This window comes from Trichomycterus rosablanca, chromosome 11 (genome assembly GCF_030014385.1).
Source record: "Trichomycterus rosablanca isolate fTriRos1 chromosome 11, fTriRos1.hap1, whole genome shotgun sequence".
NCBI classification, from domain to species: domain Eukaryota; kingdom Metazoa; phylum Chordata; class Actinopteri; order Siluriformes; family Trichomycteridae; genus Trichomycterus; species Trichomycterus rosablanca.
This window is the reverse complement of record NC_085998.1, coordinates 35,936,077-35,959,248: the sequence shown is the minus strand read 5'-3', so window position 1 is coordinate 35,959,248 and position 23,172 is coordinate 35,936,077. Positions and strand designations below refer to the sequence as shown.

Below are 23,172 nucleotides of genomic sequence, written 5' to 3'. Positions count from 1 at the left end.
TATTGAAATATACTACCCAAATAAAAAAATGGGACAGTATAGAAAATGCAAATAAAATAGATGCAGTGTTTCTTACATTTACATCGACTGACATTCTAAAAACGTTGGAACAGGAACATTTAGGGCTAGTAATAAGTTAAAAAAACAACTAAATAATGTCATGATTTCAAACAGGTGATGTGAACAGTTGATTATGATCATGAATTGGCACAAATCATGTTCAGATGAAAGGAAGAAAACAGGTTAATTGTTAAGGTGGTTTACTGGCTTAAAAAAAACAATCTTTATATTTAAAATGACCGCTTCCATTTATACTAACAGCATTTACTTTTACTTCTACTTTTAATACTTAAGTACATTTAATATCAAATTACTTTTGATACTTAAGTACATTTAACATTAGATACTTTTAGACTTTTACTCAAGTAATATTCTAAAAGGTGACTTTTACTTCTATTAAAGTAAGATACTTGTACTTTTACTCAAGTATGGACTTCCGGTACTTTATACACCACTGATTCTCGGACATATAATATAAAATAAGGACAATGTTTGGTTTGTTTTAGTCAACATTAATATGCAGAGTTAGCTTAAAAAAGTTACATTTAGCATGCACATGCTTCACAACCCAGAATATTCATTTCCTGAAAAGCCGTATTTTCTTTTATTGTGTAAATTGGGTGGATTGTTAGAGACAGTATAACACATACAGGCCAAAATATGTGAAAATCTGACCATAGGCTTGTTAAAAATGCTTTTAAAACCATGGGTATTAATATTTGCCATTATGTTTTTAAACAAAACAGTCTTCACTCTTCTAGGATTTTGGAGTATTGTTATAACTATAACTATAACTATATACAGTATATATATACATACATACATTTATATACACACTGATCAGCCATAACATTAAAACCACCTCCTTGTTTCTACACTCACTGTCCATTTTATCAGCTCCACTTACCATAAAAAAGCACTTTGTAGTTCTACAATTATTGGCATAACATTATGACCACCTTTCTAATATTGTGTTGGTCCCCCTTCCAGGTGGTGGACAGGGGTCAGCATGGACACCCTGACTGGTCTGCGGCTATGCAGCCCCATACGCAACAAACTGTGATGCACTGTGTATTCTGACACCTTTCTTTCAGAACCAGCAATTTGAGCTCCAGTATACTATACTATTTACAAATTATAGAACCAATTATATTTGTAGTAATTAGTATGTTTGTGTTATTAAAGTTAGTTTGATCTAATTTTATAAGACAATATTATTGTTTATACATATTAAAAGGAACATTTTTAGTTTTTATTAATAAGCACAAAAATACAATGTGTATTAAACTGGATACACTGGAGGTATATAAAACAAACATAAATAAAGATGGTTATAACTTTGTTTCCCCTAAGTGTAATACTCAAGAAATGCAAAGACTTTAAATAAAAAAATGCAAAACATTGTTCTCGGACATGAAGGGAAAATTAGAAGACAGAAGGACAGTTTAAGTGCTCAGAGTATAACCAAATCTCTCAGAACCAACATGAATCCAAAGCCCCCAGTTTGTGGAATGTGCCAATTGACCAAACAGCGGAACATCAGTGCTTGTAGATTTATGACACAGTGGTCAGTCTAACAGTGCTTTGGGAAAACATTTGCTTGTTCCAATGGCTTTTCACAAAGACCCAAACTCACAGGCAAGAATGACAAATAAGCCTCGATTGGTACATATAACTGGCATAATGTGTCAGTCCACTGATTCACCGGATGCAAGCAAATCTGTGGAGATGGATTAACTGGCCACACAGCAACATGTGCAGTTCAGACCCCTCCGCCCCCACCCAGCCTGGAGTTATTTAGTTTTCCAAACGTTCTACCAACTGCAGTTAACACAAAGAGTTTATTTCAGTGTACACACTAGTATTAGAAGGTTGCAATTATATCTGAGCTACACGATACACAAGCTACAACAACAGTATGTGGGTATTTGACCATGAGCTTATTGGCCATCCTGTAAAAACCATTGGATTTAATATGAAGTTGTAACCCTTACTAGCTACGATGACCTTCACTCTTCTGGGAAAAAAGATTGCAGTGTGTGTTCATGAGAACAATTTATTTGAAATAGTATTTATGAGGTCCTGGTTCACTATTGTAATTTCAAATCATCCAAAAAATGTGGACTTTAATAGGGTCAGGGCTCGGCACAGACAACCCTGGTTAACACGTGGAGCTGTTTCTATATGTTCTTCTTCTTATTATTATTTTCAAATAATATGTCTTTATGTCTGTTAATTCTGCAAACAATGTCAATTTCCATCTGCTGTGACAAAGTAGTGATGATTTATTTGATTTTTATTATATATACACAGATCAGCCATAACATTAAAACCACCTCCTTGTTTCTACACTCGCTCTCTATTTTATCAGCTCTACTTACCATATAGAAGCACTTTGTAGTTCTACAATTACTGACTGTAGTCCATCTGTTTCTCTGCCTGCTTTGTTAGCCCCCTTTCATGCTGTTCTTCAATGGTCAGGACCCCCACAGGACCACCACAGAGTAGGTATTATTTAGGTGGTAGATCATACTCAGCACAGCAGTGACACTGACATGGTGGTGGTGTGTTAGTGTGTGTTGTGCTGGTATGAGTGGATCAGACACAGCAGTGCTGCTGGAGTTTTTAAATAGCCCTTCATCAGTGGTCACAGGACGCTACCCACGGGGCGCTGTTGGCTGGATATTTTTGGTTGGTGGACTATTCTCAGTCCAGCAGTGACAGTGAGGTGTTTAACAACTCCAGCAGCGCTGCTGTGTCTGATCCACTCATACCAGCACAACACACATTAACACACCACCACCATGTCAGTGTCACTGCCGTGCTGAGAATGATCCACCACCTAAATAATACCTACTCTGTGGTGGTCCTGTGGGGGTCCTGACCATTGAAGAACAGCATGAAAGGGGGCTAACAAAGCAGGCAGAGAAACAGATGGACTACAGTCAGTAATTGTAGAACTACAAAGTGCTTCTATATGGTAAGTGGAGCTGATAAAATGGACAGTGAACAAGGAGGTGGTTTTAATGTTGTTATTTTATTTTTAATTGTTGTGTGTGTGTGTGTGTTTCTTTTTTGGGGGGGGGGGGGGGGGGGGGGGGTTGGGGGGTTAGGAAGAACTACAGAATATTTAGAATTTGACACATGGATCATATGTATCCCAGTGGTCTAATTACCAGTTCTCAGTGCACAGCCTGGTTTGATTTAAGAGCCTTAAGCCCAAACATAAAGAGAACAGACTGGAATGATGGGAACATGTGACTAGCCTTCTGTCACAATGCAGTTTATTACACCCAATGAACCATAATTAATGCTGAATTTCTACATAATGTTTTATGTATTATCTCTAACACACTGAGTTTCAGTCCATCAGTGAAGTCCCAAATGGCAGCTACAGTTTGATTAGTGGAACAATTTGTAGACAGTCTAACTTTAGTCAATCCGGAGTAAACAAAGCAGGTTTAAAATAGGTCTAAATTGATCCAATCAATTCAATCAATGTAGTAAATGTACTGGCAATGCAATCTGTCTTCATGTCAAACTGTAAAACACCTAATTAATTCGAGTATAGTACAATGTTCTAATGAGTTTGAGAGCAAAAGAAAATAATAAAAGTAATACTACAGTATATGGCCATAAGTATGAGAAAATACAAATATGGCCAATACTAGCCACACTAAAGCACTGCCAGAGCATCACGTATCCTCCAGTTTTCCAAAAGTTACGGTGGAAGCAAGATGACGCTGACCATAACCCTCTGGTGGGAAAGCCATTATTGAACCCTTTTTTTGGTACCCACCTGGTTATATTGCAAGAGGATAGTGATGACCACATTGTGCCATGAGTCCTCCTTAAAACTTCTTTAAAGATTCGGTTCAGTTGACCATTAAATCAGTAACTTATTAAGAGTAATGAGGTGTGGCTGTGTTTGAATTCAACAGACATTGGAATGAAATAGCTGCCATGTAGAGATGTTGATTTAAGAAATAAATTGCAGGGGTCTAATTTTCTGTGCATGTTTATATTTTCTATATTTTTATTTATGACACCTTTTATACAGTCACAGTCACAAGCAACCCAGACAACACAAGTAATGCATCTGTACAATCTGGTCCCACCGTGGTTTACAAGATGAAGCATAAAGCCTCCACAAGGGGGCATTCGCCTACAAGTTTATTACATTTTTTTTTTCTCTGCAGCCCATTTTTTCCGGCTCGCAACCCACCTAAGGGTTGCAACCCAGGGTTTGAAAAACTCAGCTTTACAGGACAGAAAATGGCACAGATACTGTGCCATGAATGAAAGAATAAATCAAAAACTGTCAATCAGCATGTCACTGACACCCTGGATCTTAAACTAAAAGAGAGAAACTGCATCCAACAGACTGTACTTCTCATTTTGTGACTCTGGCCCAAGACTTTAGAACAAGACCTTAATCAGAGCAGGACTTTAACCCATTCCATTTACTGTTGTTGTGTTATTATAGGAGATTGAACACCATACACAGAAATACCTTTATGAGACCCGGGTAACCTATATTTAAGTTATGATGCTTTAAAAAGCTGTGCTCTGAATCATTCCAGTAGACCAGTACTATCCGATGCTGTTTGCTCCTCGTTACTGATGAGGAATCAGGAATATTTTCTCCTGTTTGATGTGTAGAATATTCACAGGAGAAAAAGCAGCAGCATCTGCTACTGAATCACCGACTCTCTGATCAGCCGTCCTTACCTCTTACACTGCCTGACAACCCACTCCTATATACCAACACATACTGCTCCATTCCTGACTGAGCAAATGTAATATAGAATATAGAAAACATATAGTATATAATATATAACATAGTAATATAGAAAACAAAGAGGAGATTAGTGTAGTTAAATCTGGTAACCACCAGATGGCTAAAAAGGGGTAATTTGTAAAATCAGCACATAAGAATTCCCTGTGTAAAAGCATTCTGGATGATAAACTGCAAGGTACATTCCAGAATCCATTACTGGGTTTTATTAGATCCAACTGCTGGCACAGATAATCTGGTGGAATAAGAGGGTAAACAAGTCATCTTTAATATTTCTGAGTTTGCCTCAGATTGATAAATGCTGCGCAACATTTTCCATTAGGTTTGATTCCTGCAACTGAAAATTGCATTGTGGTTTCCTTTGGGATTTTTATTAACGTATTATATTCTTGTCTTAGACCTACTGTGAGATTTATGTTTTCCCTACTATGTCTCTGTTTTATTTATTGTTATATGCATAGCTTTTAAATTGTTTATATTCTTTGCTTTTTGTATACATACAAACTTAATAAAAAAAAAACAGCTAAAAATAAAAAATCCTATATGATCTTTATTTAGTTAAAGCAGTACTAAGACGAAGTTTTAATGTTTTAACATGTTGCGAAATAATATAGGGACAAGGAATATTTATCAATGTAACATCATTAACACATACAACATTCTGAAACCTTAAGTAAGGAGATGTCACAATACAACACTTCAGTTCAATATAATAATCACTTAATTATGGGCAAACATATCAATAGGGAGGTTGTTACATGTTAAATACCTGCAGTGTCTAGATATATTTAAATAAGTGTTAAATTACTGCATACCAGCCAAATTTTACTATTAAAATAATGTAGAGCCTTATTGTACTTCTGCAACTGAAGTCAACCACCTTTCATCAGTTTCATCACAGAATATTTAAATATTTTGCAAACCCCCTTTCTATTAGGCCCTGGTATTAAATTCTAGCAAAAAGTTTCCAGTGTGGGTGCTGAAATGTAGCATTCTACCCTGTCTGTAGATAAAAACAAACCTCATTGTGTCTTGCACTAAATAAATTTGTATTAACAGAGTAATACACGCTAATACACGCTTTGATCAAAATCTGCACCACAATAAGGCCTATGTATGGTAATTTTAAGCAAATGGCAATCACAGCTGGACATCGGCTAAGAGTGCTTGGCAATAGAAGTGTTTTTTGTCTGGCTAAAACAGGACCGCAAACGACATCAGAACTTCCAAAGACAATAATTACATTTATTATCAGTCGTAACCTTTTAAATCCTTCAGTTGTGTTTGGATCTAAAAAGAAACTCAGTCATCAGAATTGTTTGAAGAACAAGTTAAATTGCTAAAAGTTGATACAGACGAGGCATTATTAAAACTATATCACCATTCACTCCTGAAAGTATTCACAATTAAAAATAATCATTACAGCCGCTCAGGTGGTGCAGCAGTAAAACAAACGCTAAAACACCAGAGCTGGGATCTCGAATACATCGTATCGAGTCTCAGCTCCGCCTGCCGGCTGGGCTGAGCAGCCACATGAGCAATGATTGGCCTGTTGTTCAGATAGGGGTGGGATTTTAAAAGCCGGATAGGGACTCCTCGTAACTGATGCAGTTATGACCTCTGCTGGCTGATTGATGGCTTCTGCACAGAGATGGGAAAAGAGTGCCCTGATCAGGGTGTGTGTATATATATATATATATATATATATATATATATATATATATATATATATATATATATATATATATATATATATATATATATATATATATATACATACACATATATCCACAAACATATATCCACAAACGTTCAGACCTAGATTGCAAACTGTTGGTATCCTTTGAAAGTTGTAAGAAATAATTACATCACAGTGATAGTTAAAACAGATTTTTAACAGTCTTATATGCAGCCAGTTTAAAAGGTAGAAGTTACTCATCAGGCTGTTTTATGCCACTGTGAGCATCACATTACAGAACATACTGGTGTTTGTATTATTCATTTTTGCTGAACATTATCTGAGAAGGGGATAATGCAGTTCTTCATGCAATCATGCTGTACATGATATTCTCTCCTAAGGGCACCAACTTGGGTATTCGGTTATGCTTTGCCATTTCCGAACCCCCAAGCACCACTGCATCTACCACCTCAAATGCACTTGCTTTCAGAACCACTATAACAGTATTGGCTTTCCTTGGCTGGCAATCAAGACGATGAGAAATGAAAAGGCACCGAGCCAGCAACACGAGACGAGGAGACACGAGATGCAGCAACTAGAAATGATTAAAAAGACATCTAGAACAGCCCAATTTTTATTATTCCCAGCCTAGACGCAATTGTCTCAGTCTTCACAACGAGTGCACATGCCGTCAGGGCCCATTCGAGTGTCAAATACTCACAGCTGGTCAGCGGAAAGCATCCCAAGCTTGCAATCAAAACAAGATACAGCAACAAATTACAATAATGGCAGCAAATAGCAAAATATATGGGTCATCTAGCTCCAGAGTCATTGTTGACAACTTGAATGAGACCCTTAAGTCATGTAGGTAATTGTGGTAAATCTGTGTCCTGTTTTATCTTAATTGGGCCCCTGCAAGCTTACAGAAACCAAGCAAACTCCACGTGAGACTCATCATTGCTATACCACGTCCTATGTGGACAATACTGTTGAGCAATTTCATAGTGTACCAACACCTGGTACACCACTGGAAGGCACTACATGTAAAGGGGCGACATAAACAAAAAGATCAAATTCCTGATGGCCACAACTTAGGGCATATTTCAAAAGGTAAATGCAGTAATTATCTGCTCAGGTAATAAAGAAAATACAGATATTTTTGGGATGGATCCCAGAACTCTCCTGGATCCCTTATCTAGAAATCTTTAAGGATGTCTAATTATGTAAATGTAGTTTGCAAATATGCAGTAATAAAGAAAACTGGGGAAAATGAAGGGCATACATTTCCCACAGCACTGTAGAACTTATGAAAAGCAAGGTTTTAAAAAACACTTCACTTTAACTAATTAAATTGTATTGACATGTTTTCACTTGGCTGATTTTTTTTTTTATAGCAATTTTTGGTTTCAGAAGCATCAGTACACACTACGGCTGGGCCCTTCATGTCGTGAAGGGGGGGTTTAGGTGCACTGGGGCCCATGATGGGTGGGGGCCCTTCACGACATGAACTAAACCCCCCACCACACATTTATGTGATCATCAGCTGTTTGCTAGAGGCTCATTAAAATACTGTGTGCGCTAGTACAAACTATTAATTGTTTGTTGTTGGTATATAGTCTCAAGAAACTAAGAAATGCAAAGAATAATTTTTTAAACATAATTTTCTTGGTGTGACCATTAAAGGGTTAAGCATTATAACTGCAAATTACACTTATGGCCTCACAAAAACAGAACCCTAGGTGTTGTGCCTTTGTAATGGCATCATACTGAGTAAAGTGATGAGTGAACTCGGAAAGCTCAGCTGGACTACCAGAGCTCTGAAAGCTAACCAGAGGCCATGCACTGCCTCAGCGGGGAATATGAGTGTGTAGGGTAGTTATTTCTATCACTCACTGACCACAAAGAAAAACAGAAGCTTCCAGTAATGAATGGCCCAAGCTGAGAAATCAAAATAACAAGACAGGCAGAAGAATGCAGGGGATATAATCTCACACACATGCAGCACTGACCTATAGATTTTTTTTGGTTTCGTCCAGTAAGGTAAAATAAATGAGCATATCCTTAAAACAAGACCAGGAGCCATTGTTAGCGGGCTGTGTTCAAAGTCGCTGAGTGTGGGTGGTAGTACACATGGCATCCTATTCCTTAGGGTAAGACACAGACAAAAGCATGTCAGTGGTATCTCCCTCAGCAAACACTGTCAAGTACAGCTGAGCTTTTTAGCTGTTTCCAGACCTCATACTGTAGTAAAAGCAGAGACCATCCTGCATGGATGATTTACTGGGCTCCCAAGTAGGGAGTCATCTTCAGTCAAGGGTCCAGAAATAGGTAATTGGTTCTACTGTCTGTGATGCCACCACCAAACACACACACACACACACACACACACATAGGACAGCCTTCCTGTTAACATGACAATCCAACATTTGACAGTCCAACATCTGGATTTTGAGCTCAGTTTCAGAGACAGTGAACCCTATTAAGTAGAGGGCAACTCGATGGTCTAGATCACACCCACATGCACAAAGGATTTCTGAAACAAAGGATTTCTGACACACAGAGGAGCATAAAATGAGAGATTATGGCATAACACAAATACAAAAGGAAGCTGTGCTGGATTAAAACATCACTCTTATTAACCATATCAAAGAAATCAGACCACAAAGAATCAGGATGAGAATCTCTCTCCCTTTTTTTCACCAATGACGCACATCTATCAATTCATAAAACAGCGAAGAACAAGAAAACACACACACATACACACACACACACACACACACACATTACCAATTTACCAACATTTTGCTTGCTTGAAATTATAATAGTTTAGTTTAAAATTAAAAAGAAAATGTATCTAGGTAAATGTTCCTTTTACCCACCCATACATGTCATGACCATGTCATTAATGTAACAAACGTGACTAAAGTCCAAGTGTACAAGTCTTTATTACTTGTACTGATTTACTCACTTGTAATTTAGTGTGGACAGAATATTCTAAAAGATTTACTTTATCAGGGTTACAGTGGGCCTAATGCCACCCAGAAACTTGCAAGTAAGAAATACACACTGGACAAAGCTATAATCCTCATATTGATTATGAGGTAATGTTGAGCACACAGTTCATCTTTTGCATGTCCTAGAAAGGAGTTTACAGAAATAAATTAATATAAGGTTTGCTCGGGTGGCACAGCAGTTTAATACACGAGCCCATGACCACCAAGATCATGAGTCATGAGTCAAGTTCAAGTGTCCACATACTTTTGTCCAAAAAGTGTTTATTTATTTATTAGGATTTTAACGTCATGTTTTACACACTTTGGTTACATTCATGACATTCATGACAGGACAGGTTATTCATCAGTTCACAAGGTTATATCGAACACAGTCATGGACAATTTTGTATCTCCAATTCACCTCACTTGCATGTTTTTGGACTGTATAAGGAAACTGAAGCTTCCAGAGGAAACCCACACAGACACAGGGAGAACATGCAAACTTCACACAGAAAGGACCCCGGACCGCTCCACTTGGGGATCGAACCCAGGGCCTTCTTGCTGTGAGGTGACAGTGCTACCCAGTGAGCCACCATAAAGTGTAGGAGTTTACAAGTAACAAGGCGTGCGGCTAAAAACAGCTAAACTGAATAATTAAGAAGGGAGTCCACATACATTTAACTAGACAGTAATGACATGATCTCATGATGGGATATGCCTTCGTCTTTTTGCTTAATAAGCTCACTTTTCAACCCTCGATAGTCAGTTCCACTTCCTTAAACCCCCTATTTTGTCTTTTTTATTTACTTAGGAAAGAGCAAATTAATCAAGGAAACCCGAGTAAAACAGAAACATGAATGTAGCTCAAGCATTGAGAAATTCAGGAGAAATAAAGACAGAATAAATGCAGATTTGAACGATATTAAAATCTGCACAGGAGACTTGAAAAAAACCAGGGGTCAAATGTTCGAGCTAGTTAGAGAGTTTGGAAGCACGGGTCTCACAGGGCATGTAGGGTGTAAAACAGGTGCTTAAAATGCAGCGACAATATAAGAGGTAAAACTGAGACCTCACAGGAAAAGAGTGCAAAACTGTCACTGACAACTTTGCTTGAATGTGTAAATAATCATTTCTAAGTATTGAATTCAGGTGTTTTAGCCACACCCATTGCAATATACACTGATCAGCCATAAAACCACCTCTTTGTTTCTACATTCATTGTCCATTTTATCAGCTCCACTTACCATTTACTGACTGTAGTCCATCTGTTTCTCTACATGCTTTTTAACCTGCTTTTACTCTGTTCTTCAATGGTCAGGACCCTCACAGGACCACCACAGAGCAGGTATTATTTAGGTGGTGGATGATTCTCAGCACTGCAGTGACACTGACATGGTGGTGGTGTGTTAGTGTGTGTTGTGCTGGTATGAGTGGATCAGACACAGCAGCGCTGCTAGAGTTTTTAAATACCGTGTCCACTCACTGTCCACTCTATTAGACACTCCTACCTAGTTGGTCCACCTTCTAGATGTAAAGTCAGAGATGATCGCTCATCTATTGCTGCCGTCACAGTACGCTGCCCATGGGGCGCTGTTGGCTGGATATTTCTGGTTGGTGGACTATCATCAGTCCAGCAGTTACAGTGAGGTGTTGAAAAACTCCAGCAGCGCAGCTGTGTCTTATCCACTCATACCAGCACAACACACACTAACACACCACCACCATGTCAGTGTCACTGCAGTGCTGAGAATGATCCACTACCCAAATAATACCTGCTCTGTGGTGGTCCTGGGAGAGTCCTGACCATTGACAAACAGCATGAAAGGGGGCTAACAAAGCATGCAGAGAAATAGATGGACTACAGGTCCTTCTCAAAAAATTAGCATATTGTGATAAAGTTCATTATTTTCCATAATGTAATGATAAAAATTAAACTTTCATATATTTTAGATTCATTGCACACCAACTGAAATATTTCAGGTCTTTTATTGTTTTAATACTGATGATTTTGGCATACAGCTCATGAAAACCCAAAATTCCTATCTCAAAAAATTAGCATATCATGAAAAGGTTCTCTAAACGAGCTATTAACCTAATCATCTGAATCAACGAATTAACTCTAAACACCTGCAAAAGATTCCTGAGGCTTTTAAAAACTCCCAGCCTGGTTCATTACTCAAAACTGCAATCATGGGTAAGACTGCCGACCTGACTGCTGTCCAGAAGGCCATCATTGACACCCTCAAGCAAGAGGGTAAGACACAGAAAGAAATTTCTGAACGAATAGGCTGTTCCCAGAGTGCTGTATCAAGGCACCTCAGTGGGAAGTCTGTGGGAAGGAAAAAGTTTGGCAGAAAACGCTGCACAACGAGAAGAGGTGACCGGACCATGAGGAAGATTGTGGAGAAGGGCCGATTCCAGACCTTGGGGGACCTGCGGAAGCAGTGGACTGAGTCTGGAGTAGAAACATCCAGAGCCACCGTGCACAGGCGTGTGCAGGAAATGGGCTACAGGTGCCGCATTCCCCAGGTCAAGCCACTTTTGAACCAGAAACAGCAGCACTGGACTGTTGCTCAGTGGTCCAAAGTACTGTTTTCGGATTAAAGCAAATTTTGCATGTCATTCGGAAATCAAGGTGCCAGAGTCTGGAGGAAGACTGGGGAGAAGGAAATGCCAAAATGCCTGAAGTCCAGTGTCAAGTACCCACAGTCAGTGATGGTCTGGGGTGCCATGTCAGCTGCTGGTGTTGGTCCACTGTGTTTTATCAAGGGCAGGGTCAATGCAGCTAGCTATCAGGAGATTTTGGAGCACTTCATGCTTCCATCTGCTGAAAAGCTTTATGGAGATGAAGATTTCATTTTTCAGCACGACCTGGCACCTGCTCACAGTGCCAAAACCACTGGTGAATGGTTTACTGACCATGGTATTACTGTGCTCAATTGGCCTGCCAACTCTCCTGACCTGAACCCCATAGAGAATCTGTGGGATATTGTGAAGAGAAAGTTGAGAGACACAAGACCCAACACTCTGGATGAGCTTAAGGCCGCTATCGAAGCATCCTGGGCCTCCATAACACCTCAGCAGTGCCACAGGCTGATTGCCTCCATGCCACGCCGCATTGAAGCAGTCATTTCTGCAAAAGGATTCCCGACCAAGTATTGAGTGCATAACTGAACATAATTATTTGAAGGTTGACTTTTTTTGTATTAAAAACACTTTTCTTTTATTGGTCGGATGAAATATGCTAATTTTTTGAGATAGGAATTTTGGGTTTTCATGAGCTGTATGCCAAAATCATCAGTATTAAAACAATAAAAGACCTGAAATATTTCAGTTGGTGTGCAATGAATCTAAAATATATGAAAGTTTAATTTTTATCATTACATTATGGAAAATAATGAACTTTATCACAATATGCTAATTTTTTGAGAAGGACCTGTACAGTCAGTAATTGTAGAACTACAAAGTGCTTCTATATGGTAAGTGGAGCTGATAAAATGGACAGTGTGTGTAGAAACAAAGGGGTGGTTTTAATGTTATGGCTGATCGGTGTGACATAATTTAATAAGTTGATAAGCTTCAATCTTGGAGGAAACTTAAAACAGGGATGAAACTTATTTTAAGCCAGCCTGCTTAAATATACCCGAGAGCAAAAGTGAAAAATCATGTAGAAAACAACTAATTATCTGCAGACGTCTCTGAGCTTAGCTGAGATTTGTGTTTATGACTTCACAATATGAAACAATCTGGGGGAATTTAGAGCAGCCAGTTTACCTTCTGCTTTCTAAAGGAAAACCCTGCGTTTTAGTAAATAAGTTTACTTTATAAATGAGACTGAGCAAAAATGTAATTCAGCAGAGAAAAACCATGCACACAATTGCAAAACAATGGATGCTCCCCCAATCTTTTGGGGGTACAAATTTGTGGAAAATCAAATCAAACGCAAACAAACAAGGGTGTCATGCCTGACAAAATGCAAATGCAGCATTTTATAACGATATTATTCAAACAGTGAGATATGGTGGTGATTCTGAAATGATGTGCGAGGCTTTGCTGCATCAGGAGCTAATAAGTCCAAGTTCATGAGCTGAAGCAGAGGTGTAACTGACTTATACAGCATGTGAATAATTTAAAATAATAATTATCTAAAGCAAGTTTGCTGTTTAAATAAAGACTCAAACCCAACACCAAATTGTAGGATTTAGTTGCAGTAGTTGATGCTCAAGATGCTGCAACTGATTATTAAGGTGACAATCTAGCCAATATGCATTTTACACCGACCAGGCATAACATTATGACCGTGACAGGTGAAGTGAATAACACTGATTATCTCTCTGTTATCTATCTGTTAGTGGGGGGGGGGTATATTAGGCAGCAAGTGAACATTTTATCCTCAAAGTTGATGTTAGAAGCAGGAAAAATGGGCGAGCGTGAGGATTTGAGCGAGTTTGACGAGGGCCAAATTGTGATGGCTAGACGACTGGGTCAGAGCATCTCCAAAACTGCAGCTCTTGTGGGGTGTTCCCGGTCTGCAGTGGTCAGTATCTATCAAAAGTGGTCCAAGGAAGGAACAGTGGTAAACCGGCGACATGGGCGGCCAAGGCTCATTGATGCACGTGTGGTCCAATCTAACAGACGAGGAGCTACTGTAGCTCAAATTGCTGAAGAAGTTAATGCTGGTTCTGATAGAAAGGTGTCAGAATACACAGAGCATCACAGTTGCAGGACTGTTTTGGCAGCAAAAGAGAGGCAAACACAATATTAGGAAGGTGGTCATAATGTTATGCCTGAACGGTGTATCTTTCAGTTTTAAAATACGTGTGATTGCTAAATTCTGATTTTAATTTAAAATATTCTTAGCAGCTGTAATTTCAGGATTATCAGGAATACAATGACCCATTTTAATAAACATCTTCATTTTAGTTATAAAGGATTCTACCGGAGTACAAAAATTGCAATAATTGCATAAGAAGAGTCAAAATTCTTCCTTAAGAATTTTAAAAAGACAAAATAACCCAAAAAAGGTATTTAAAAAGATAAATTATATTACTGTATTTGTGGAATGAAATAGATTCCCAGTCTTAAAGTCTACCTCTTCAAACCCTAAAGCTTAAACCTCCTCTGTCTGATGGGTGAACGAATCATCCCAATAAAGATCCTTCCCAGCCTTTCAACAAAACAGGGGATGATAAACAAAGGCTCACATCTCGCCGTAACTTCTAAATCTATTTTTAACCTGAATCATTGTAAACATGATTATCCAACCACAGCACTCATGACCTGTAGCACGCATCGACTTTCTTAGAGACCCCAATACCCATTTCAAAGTGCCAATCAATTCTAATGAAAGCACGCTCACACACACAGTGACACTTTGTGCCAACCTTTCAGGTCAGCTGGTTGACATCAAGGGGATGCCCAGCACATCTGCAGCAGGCACGGATACCCACAGGCTCAGAGGCAGAAAACAATCCATCATTCAGCTGTGTAAACGCCGTGCCATCTGGCTCCCACAGACACATTCACAGACGCACGTTTACACCTGTGATCAGATCGGTGGCGGGGCGGTGAGAGATCAAGGCGTGGGGTGTGCTGTCCATATATAGCGGCATCATAGAAATAATGACTATTTTTGTACGCTTGATGTTAGTGTAGTTGTGGTCAACTTTACTGGCACCCTTGATTAGTATAAAAAGTCTAAAAAATCTTCAGAAATAAGTGGACATGTACTAACTGTTTATCATTATCATTTAAAGCATGTCCTGTCAACATACACCGACCCGGCATAACATTATGACCACTGACAGGTGAAGTAGATAACACTGATTATCTCTTCATCACGGCACCTGTTAGTGGGGGGGATATATCAGGCAGCAAGTGAACATTTTATCCTCAAAGCTGATGTGTTAGAAGCAGAAAAAAAATGCATTTGAGTGAGTTTGACGAGGGCCAAATTGTCCTGGCTAGACGACTGGGTCAGAGCATCTCCAAAACCGCAGCTCTTGTGGGGTGTTCCCGGTCTGCAGTGGTCAGTATCTATCAAAAGTGGCCTAAGGAAGGAACAGTGGTAAACCAGCGACAGGGTCATGGGCGGCCAAGGCTCAATGATCGACACCCAGCTATGCCTTATTTACTTGCTCTCACAATGGCTGTGTACCAAATCACATACCACTGTGATTTGTGATAAATCCTGAAGAGGTACATAAACAATGATGCTATTTTTACTCTGACACACCCTTTAGAAAGTACTGTGCTCCATTTCTAACCATTGCATTGTGTGTTTCAGTGTAGGTACCCGAAAGCAGGCAGTGTAATTATGTGAATATTAGAGGTCCATTACATGTATTGAATCACACCACAGAAAAGGTATAAGTAATATCCCTACCTCTAAAGCTTTCGCTCTCTTCTTTAGAAAGTTTTCAATATTCCTTGCTGCATTTTCCACCAGCTTTGCTGCATTGTTTGGTTCCACAGTATAGTACTTTTGATTATCCATAAAGATCTGCAACAACAATTCACAATAGTACATATTTACATCACACAGTTTTCATGTGGTGCTCTAACAATACTGGATTTGAAGCCTTTTGACTTAAATTAAACTCACTATGGGTCACTACAGGTTATCAAATGCCCGGCAGGCTTAAGGTTACAACGCCATAAGGTAGAGAGCAGTGCTTCAATGCAGGTTATGATTTGAAACACAAATTATGATTTGTTGTTTATTTAAACTAGAGTAAGGTAACGTTTACTATGGAAGCACTTCTGTAAGTCGCTCTGGATAAGAATGTCTGCTAAATGCCGAAAATGTAAATGTAAAAGTAAATGAAACACAAGCAACATGAGGTAAAATGCACTATTTATTCAACCAAGAAACATTAAGCTCATGTCTGACCTGTATTAAACTTTTTTCAGCAGTGGCCGTGTCTGCCAGGGTGATCAGTTCCTGCTGCATTTGATCCACCCACTCCTTCACCCTGCACAAAAATAGGAAATCGGTAAAAAAAACCACAGAATTAATGTTTAATGCCTTGAAAAAGTCATAAGTGACTCAAAAGTAGACACTCATTTTCTCAGAACACACACACACAATGCCAAACAACATAAAGGCTACGGCATCTGATATGGACCAACAACAAGACTATTGTCTATAGATTATTGGCTTTGCAGATGTTAATACATACTGGTGATGAAGCAAATGTATCACAGCACACAGTGCACCAAACCCCTCTGTGTATGGGGCTGTATAGTCGCAGGCCAGTCAAAGTACCCATGTTAACTCTTGTTCACTCTTGAATGCACCTACAACAGGCACGCATACATTAAAACTCGACATCAAGGCAATAAAAGAAGGTCTACTGGTCTGACAAATTCTGTTTTCTCAAGGATCATGTCGATGGCTGGACCTCATTACCTGTGGAAGAGATGGATGGCACTAGGATGTACTGTAGGACGATTTAGCTTACAGCTGAAAGACCTGCTGCTACCAGAGATCTCAGCCACAGAACGTGGAGTCCTAGATGTCTTGTGGAGTCTATGTTTTGGGAGGCTAGAACTATCTTGACTGCATTTTCGGTGAGTGGTCCTGACATTCTGAATCATCACACACACACAGAGTACTTACTGTGTTATAAAAAAAATAGTTTAAGAGAAGCAAGACCAGCTGCAACAGTGACTCCTTTCTGGTTAATGAGTTAGCATGGTGCACGTGTGCATTACATCCCTCAGTACGTGTTAAGGCTCTCTGTAAGAATTCACTGCTGGCAGGTGTAATGGTCATGAACATTACACATCAGAGAGAACATATGCTGCATTGAGCTCGTTCTCGGCCATTATGGGCTGTGATACATGTGACAGATTAAATGCAACCGAGAACTGGAAATGACTAAACTGGGAGGAAAATGCGGAGGGGAGGGTAGTAAATCTTTCCATAATTGGCCGACCAACAAATGTTTCTCCAAGAGTGTAATAATGAGTCAAACAGGAAATCACAGAAGGACCCAGACAAATATCTGAGGAACTGCAGGCCTCGCTCATCTTAACGATGCTCAGATTTTATGATTCCACTCAAGAGTTGTAAGGGAAAAATCATAGGAAACACAGCGGCTAATGGATTGATGTTCTGTGGACTGATGAATCAAGACAATGTCATACAGTCAAAACTGGTGAACGCCTTTAAGATGTGGCATCTGGGCCATAAACAAGCAGTTCATGACTAAAAGCTATTTAAATGTGGCTGAATTACTTAAGGGCTGGCATGGTGGCTAAGTGGGTAGCACTGTCGCCTCGCAGCAAGAAGGTCCTGGGTTCGATCCCCAGGTGGGGCGGTCCGAGTCCTTTCTGTGTGAAGTTTGTGTGGGTTTCCTCCGGGAGTTCCGGTTTCCTCCCTAATCTAATATTCAGTTATCAAAATACATGTTCACTTAAGTTTATGGGTGGGGGGGCATTTACTTTTTACACAGAAACACTCACTCACTCACTGTCTTAACCGCTTATCCAATTAGGCTCGGGGGGGGCTGGTGCTGGAGCCTATTCCAGCTTTTTAATAGGCACAGGGCACACAGTAACACCCTGGACAGGGCACCCATACACACCCATTCACCTATAGGGCAATTCAGTGTCTCCAATTAACTTCACTGCATGTCTTTGGACTGTGGGAGGAAACCAGAGCTCCCGGAGGAAACCCACACAGACACGAGGAGAACATGCAAACTCCGCACAGAAAGGACCCGGACCGCCCCGCCTGGGGATCGAACCCAGGACCTTCTTGCTGTGAGGCAACAGTGCTACCCACCGAGCCACCGCGTGCCGCCCTACACAGAAACAGTTAGTCATGATTGTTTTGTTTTTTTACAATGAGTGGTTATTTAAAAATATATTCTGTGTTAATTCATGTTTTTTTCTCTATTATTATTATTATTATTATTAATTATTTATATTTATTTATTTATTAATTATTCTAGATCTTTAAAGTAGATTTTATACAATAGTGAAATGAAAAATTTAGCTCAGGTTTATTTAATAGAAGAATTTAATGTGTGAATACAGGTAATTTTTTAAGCCCCTCCACTGCTTTTGTTCCCTCACACACACACACACACACACACACAGTCTGCCTCGGCTGATGTATGAGTAGTGATGGTCTGAATGACTGTTCTTCACTTCAAAGCAGCAAAAGTTCAGTCACCCCATTCAAACACTTGCGATTGGTTTTGCACTGTCTGAGAAGGCCAGGACCTCAGACTGCAGCACAGAATAACTAACACATAGACTGTGCTCAAAATCTCAATTCAACCACATCTACAAACCCCAGAAAAATACCATAATATATAAATCTGTGATCTGTTAGTCTGTTTAACCTTTATCAAACTGACAAAAGTAGAAAGAAAAGATCTCCAATGTTTTACTGTCCGATTAAATCCTGGTTTTATTTATTTATTATTTTTTTAATATAAAAAATGAATTTCGGCACTCAGCTCTGCCATCCGGCTGGGCAGGTCAGCTACATGAACAACGTTTGGCTGTTGTTCATACAGGGAGGGAGCCAGAAAGGGACTCCTCATAACTGAGGCAGTTACGACCTCTGCTGGCTGATTGATGGCGCCTGCACAGAGTCGAGAAATAATACGTTGATCAGGGTGTGGCTCTCCGTACACAAAGCTGATCCACATATGAACACGCCTCGTGCAGGTGAAAAGATGCAGTCAGCTACTGCGCACGTGTCAGAGGGGGTGTGTGTCAGTCTCGCTCTCCTCAATCAGGGCCGGGGATTGGCATCAGTAGAGAGGAAGCATAATGCAACTGGGTAATTGGATATGCTTCTTTGTTTAGGAACTAAGGATACAAGTTCCTGCAGTTTTGCATGTTCACTTTCTGCCATTCTTGTATGATTCAAGACTTCAGCTACCTCACAATCCGTGGTTGCCGTCATCCGATTATCCTTATGCTGCACTTAGTGTGTAGCACTGTCGCCTCACAGCAAGAAGGTCCTGGGTTTGATCCCCAGGTGGGGTGGTCCGGGTCCTTTCTGTGTGGAGTTTGCATGTTCTCCCCGTGTCAGCGTGGGTTTACTCCGGGTGCTCCGGTTTCCTCCCACAGTCCAAAGACATGGAAGTGAGGTGAATTGGAGACACTAAATTGTCCATGACTGTGTTTGATATAACCTTGTGAACTGATAAATCTTGTGTAATGAGTAACTACCATTTCTGTCATGAATGTAACCAAAGTGTAAAACATGACGTTAAAATCCTAATAAACAAACAAACCTTATGCTGCACTATACATTTTTTAATTGGTGACGGATGGAATCCAGTCTTGTTTTTGCAGTACTGTACCCCTGTATACATTTCATGAATACATGGTTTGACAAGTTTGCTGAGGAGGAACAATAGTAGGCTGTTAAGGAGAATCTGAATGATGATTGCAAATTCCCACAGACACATTCCTTCTCAGACAACAGGAGTTGGAAAGGTGGGGGCAAACACCATATTAATGCCCACAGTTTTAAAGTTAAGCTTGTCCAACAAGGTGGTTACAACATGGTTACACTAATATACTGTACGTTTACCATAGAGTATATTTACCGTACACACACAGAGCAGGTATTATTTAGGTGGTGGATCATTCTCAGCACTGCAGTGACACTGACATGGTGGTGGTGTGTTAGTGTGTGTTGTGCTGGTATGAGTGGATCAGACACAGCAGCACTGCTGGAGTTTTTAAACACCTTACTGTCACTGCTGGAATGAAAATAGTCCATCAACCAAAAATATCCAGCCAACAGCGCCCCGTGGGCAGCGTCCTGTGACCACTGATGAAGGTCTAGAAGATGACCGACTCAAACAGCAGCAATAGATGAGCGATCGTCTCTGACTTTACATCTACAAGGTGGACCAACTAGGTAGGAGTGTCTAATAGAGTGGACAGTGAGTGGACACGGTGGTTAAAAACTCCAGCAGCACTGCTGTGTCTGATCCACTTGTACCAGCACAACACACACTAACACACCACCACCATGTCAGTGTCACTGCAGTGCTGAGAATGATCCACCACCTAAATAATACCTGCTCTGTAGTGGTCCTGACCATTGAAGAACAGCATGAAAGGGGGCTAAAAAAAGCATGAAGAGAAACAGATGGACTACAGTCAGTAATTGTAGAACTACAAAGTGCTTCTATATGATGAGTGGAGCTGATAAAATGGACAGTGAGTGTAGAAACAAGAAGGTGGTTTTAATGTTATGGCTGATCAGTGTATTTTCTGAAACATTTAATAAAGGCACAATCAGCCAAAGAAACATATTGTTTCGTATATTGTGAAGTGTAGTATAAACATTTAAAAATGTAATCATGTCTCATTATATTGTGATTACACTGATACATACTGTAATACAAAATGTAATTTCAATATATCGTAGAAAAAGATCCTCATAAACAAGAAATATATCGTTTAGCTTCCAACTGTGTACAGTGCTTTACAAATAAATTAAAAAATAAACATAATCACAATATAATCAGGGTTTCACACCATGGAAACAGAGGAGTAATAATTACCAAAGCTTAAAAACATGTAAACATGTCCCAGGAGGAGTATAGTCAGTGGTCCCAAAGTCTCTACACTCCTCTGAAGAAAGCTTTAAAAACCTCATGAGTACAGTCGGCACCCAGTAACGAAGACCAACCCCAAACTATTTCAACAAAGAATTAAAGGAACACTTAGGCTTGACAAGGTCACTGACAGCATTAACTGACCATCACTTTCCCTAGACCTGAATCCAATTGAGAACGTCTAGGCCTTTATGCACCAGTGCGCTGATGATCCAACGCCACCATGTAGCACCACAGACTGTCCAGGAGCTTAGTGATGTCCTGATCCAGGTCAGGGTGGAGATCCCCCAGGACAACATCTGTCTCATTGGGTGCACACACAGATGTTTTTGGGAGTGGTTATCTCAAATCCTTATTTAACTTTAAATATGCACTAAACATGTGAATTGTCTACCACAAGCCCTGACTGGTGTGTGTGTGTGTGTGTGTGTGTGTGCGTGTGTGTGTGTGTGAGTGTACTAAAACGTTCTTGAATTAGCCCTGTAAAGCAGTGCCCTGTTACTTTAAATACTGCTTTTTAAGCGTTTTATGTTCAGGCACAGCAGTCATCATTGACCATAATGTGTTTAATCCAGTGAACATGAGGTTTCACTTACACAGATCAGGGTCCATTCAGCGTTTTGCCTCTCCCTTAGCTCCTCTATAATAAACTAGCTAATCCCTTTACAGCCGGGGGATTATAGCTCAGCCAGGTAGAGCAGGCAACACCGAATCTAGACATTAGAAGAGGGAACGCCTTTAGTCTTAGAAGTAATATAAGTCTAAACATTCAGATGGTAAACAAGATCATTTAAGTATTGTATGTGTGCAGTCGAGTAAGCTACACTTGGAGCTGGAGTGCCACAGCAGTCTATTAAGCTGTCCATCAAGTCAAGTCCCAGTGGTGCCACTGGTCTGGTCGGGCACTATACAAACACAATTGTTCATGTCTGAGGAAAGGAAGACGGATAGTGTATCGCGTCATTCTCACAGTTTGATTGACGTGCCAGCACAAGTCGCAGAGGACTACAGTTATACAATTATTACTATACAGTAGAATGTTCCTATAGGTTATGGCTGGTCAACTGAAAAGTCTAAGTGATGATCTGTGGTCCTACTCAGCCAGCCAAGATGTTATGCATGAGACTATGGTTGACAATGCATGGAGCAGGGTGATTGGAGGGTGATGGAGCAGGAACAGTTGTAAACCGGCGACAGGGTCATGGGCGGCCAAAGCTCAATGATGCACGTGGGGAGCAAAGGCTGACCCGTGTGGTTCGATCCAATGCACGAGCTACTGTAGCCCAAATTGCTGAAGAAGTTAATGCTGGTTCTGATAGAAAGGTTTCAGACTCCATGCCTTGACGGGTCAGGGCTGTTTTGGCAGCAAAAGGGGGACCAACACAATATTAGGAAGGTGGTCATAATGTTATGCCTGATCGGTGTAGAACGTTGTTACACTCCACAGTTGTTACACACCTCATTCATTGTCACGATCCACGTAATCCTGGCCAGGGTCAGGACAGAAACACTGGGCACAATATGGGACCACACCCCAGACATGCCATCAATCCATTGTAGGGTATTACCCACTCACTTACTCACTTACTAAGGGGTGTAGCCAATTAGAAATAGCCAATCTACCTAATCTATGTTTTGGAGATGGGGAAACAATACAATACACAACAGAAATCCATGAGGATATGGTGCCAGTAGGTTAATTAGCTACTTTAAATTAAGCCTAAGTTTTATTGAGTGGGTTATGCCAGTGTAAAATATGTATTTAATAGATCTGACCTGAACAAACCTATAAAACCTTACTTGCGCGCGCGTGCGCACACACACACACACACACACACACACACACACACACACACACACACACACACACACACTTCTAGTGCCTCCATGAATCAATGCCAACCCAGGCCAAGAAAATAATGACAGAATCCACCTACATCTGTCTAAAGATACCATCGTACCCATCAATCAGGGACGCTTACTACTTCATAAAACATGTCTTCTGCTCAGTCCTTCACAGACTCTCTCACACTCGGTCAG

General features: G+C 40.1%; 1 protein-coding gene across 2 annotated transcripts in view; it reads right to left on the bottom strand.

The window, feature by feature from the left end:
• LOC134323335 (voltage-dependent calcium channel subunit alpha-2/delta-1) overlaps nt 1-23,172 on the bottom strand; it is a 123,844-nt gene that overhangs the window by 97,669 nt on the left and 3,003 nt on the right. For both annotated transcript variants that reach the window (XM_063004832.1, XM_063004833.1), the window contains exons 2-3: nt 16,422-16,503; nt 15,915-16,031 (exon numbers count right to left, since the gene is read on the bottom strand). In XM_063004832.1, the coding sequence (XP_062860902.1) occupies nt 15,915-16,031; nt 16,422-16,503 (199 nt within the window). The remainder of the gene's footprint in view (nt 1-15,914; nt 16,032-16,421; nt 16,504-23,172) is intronic.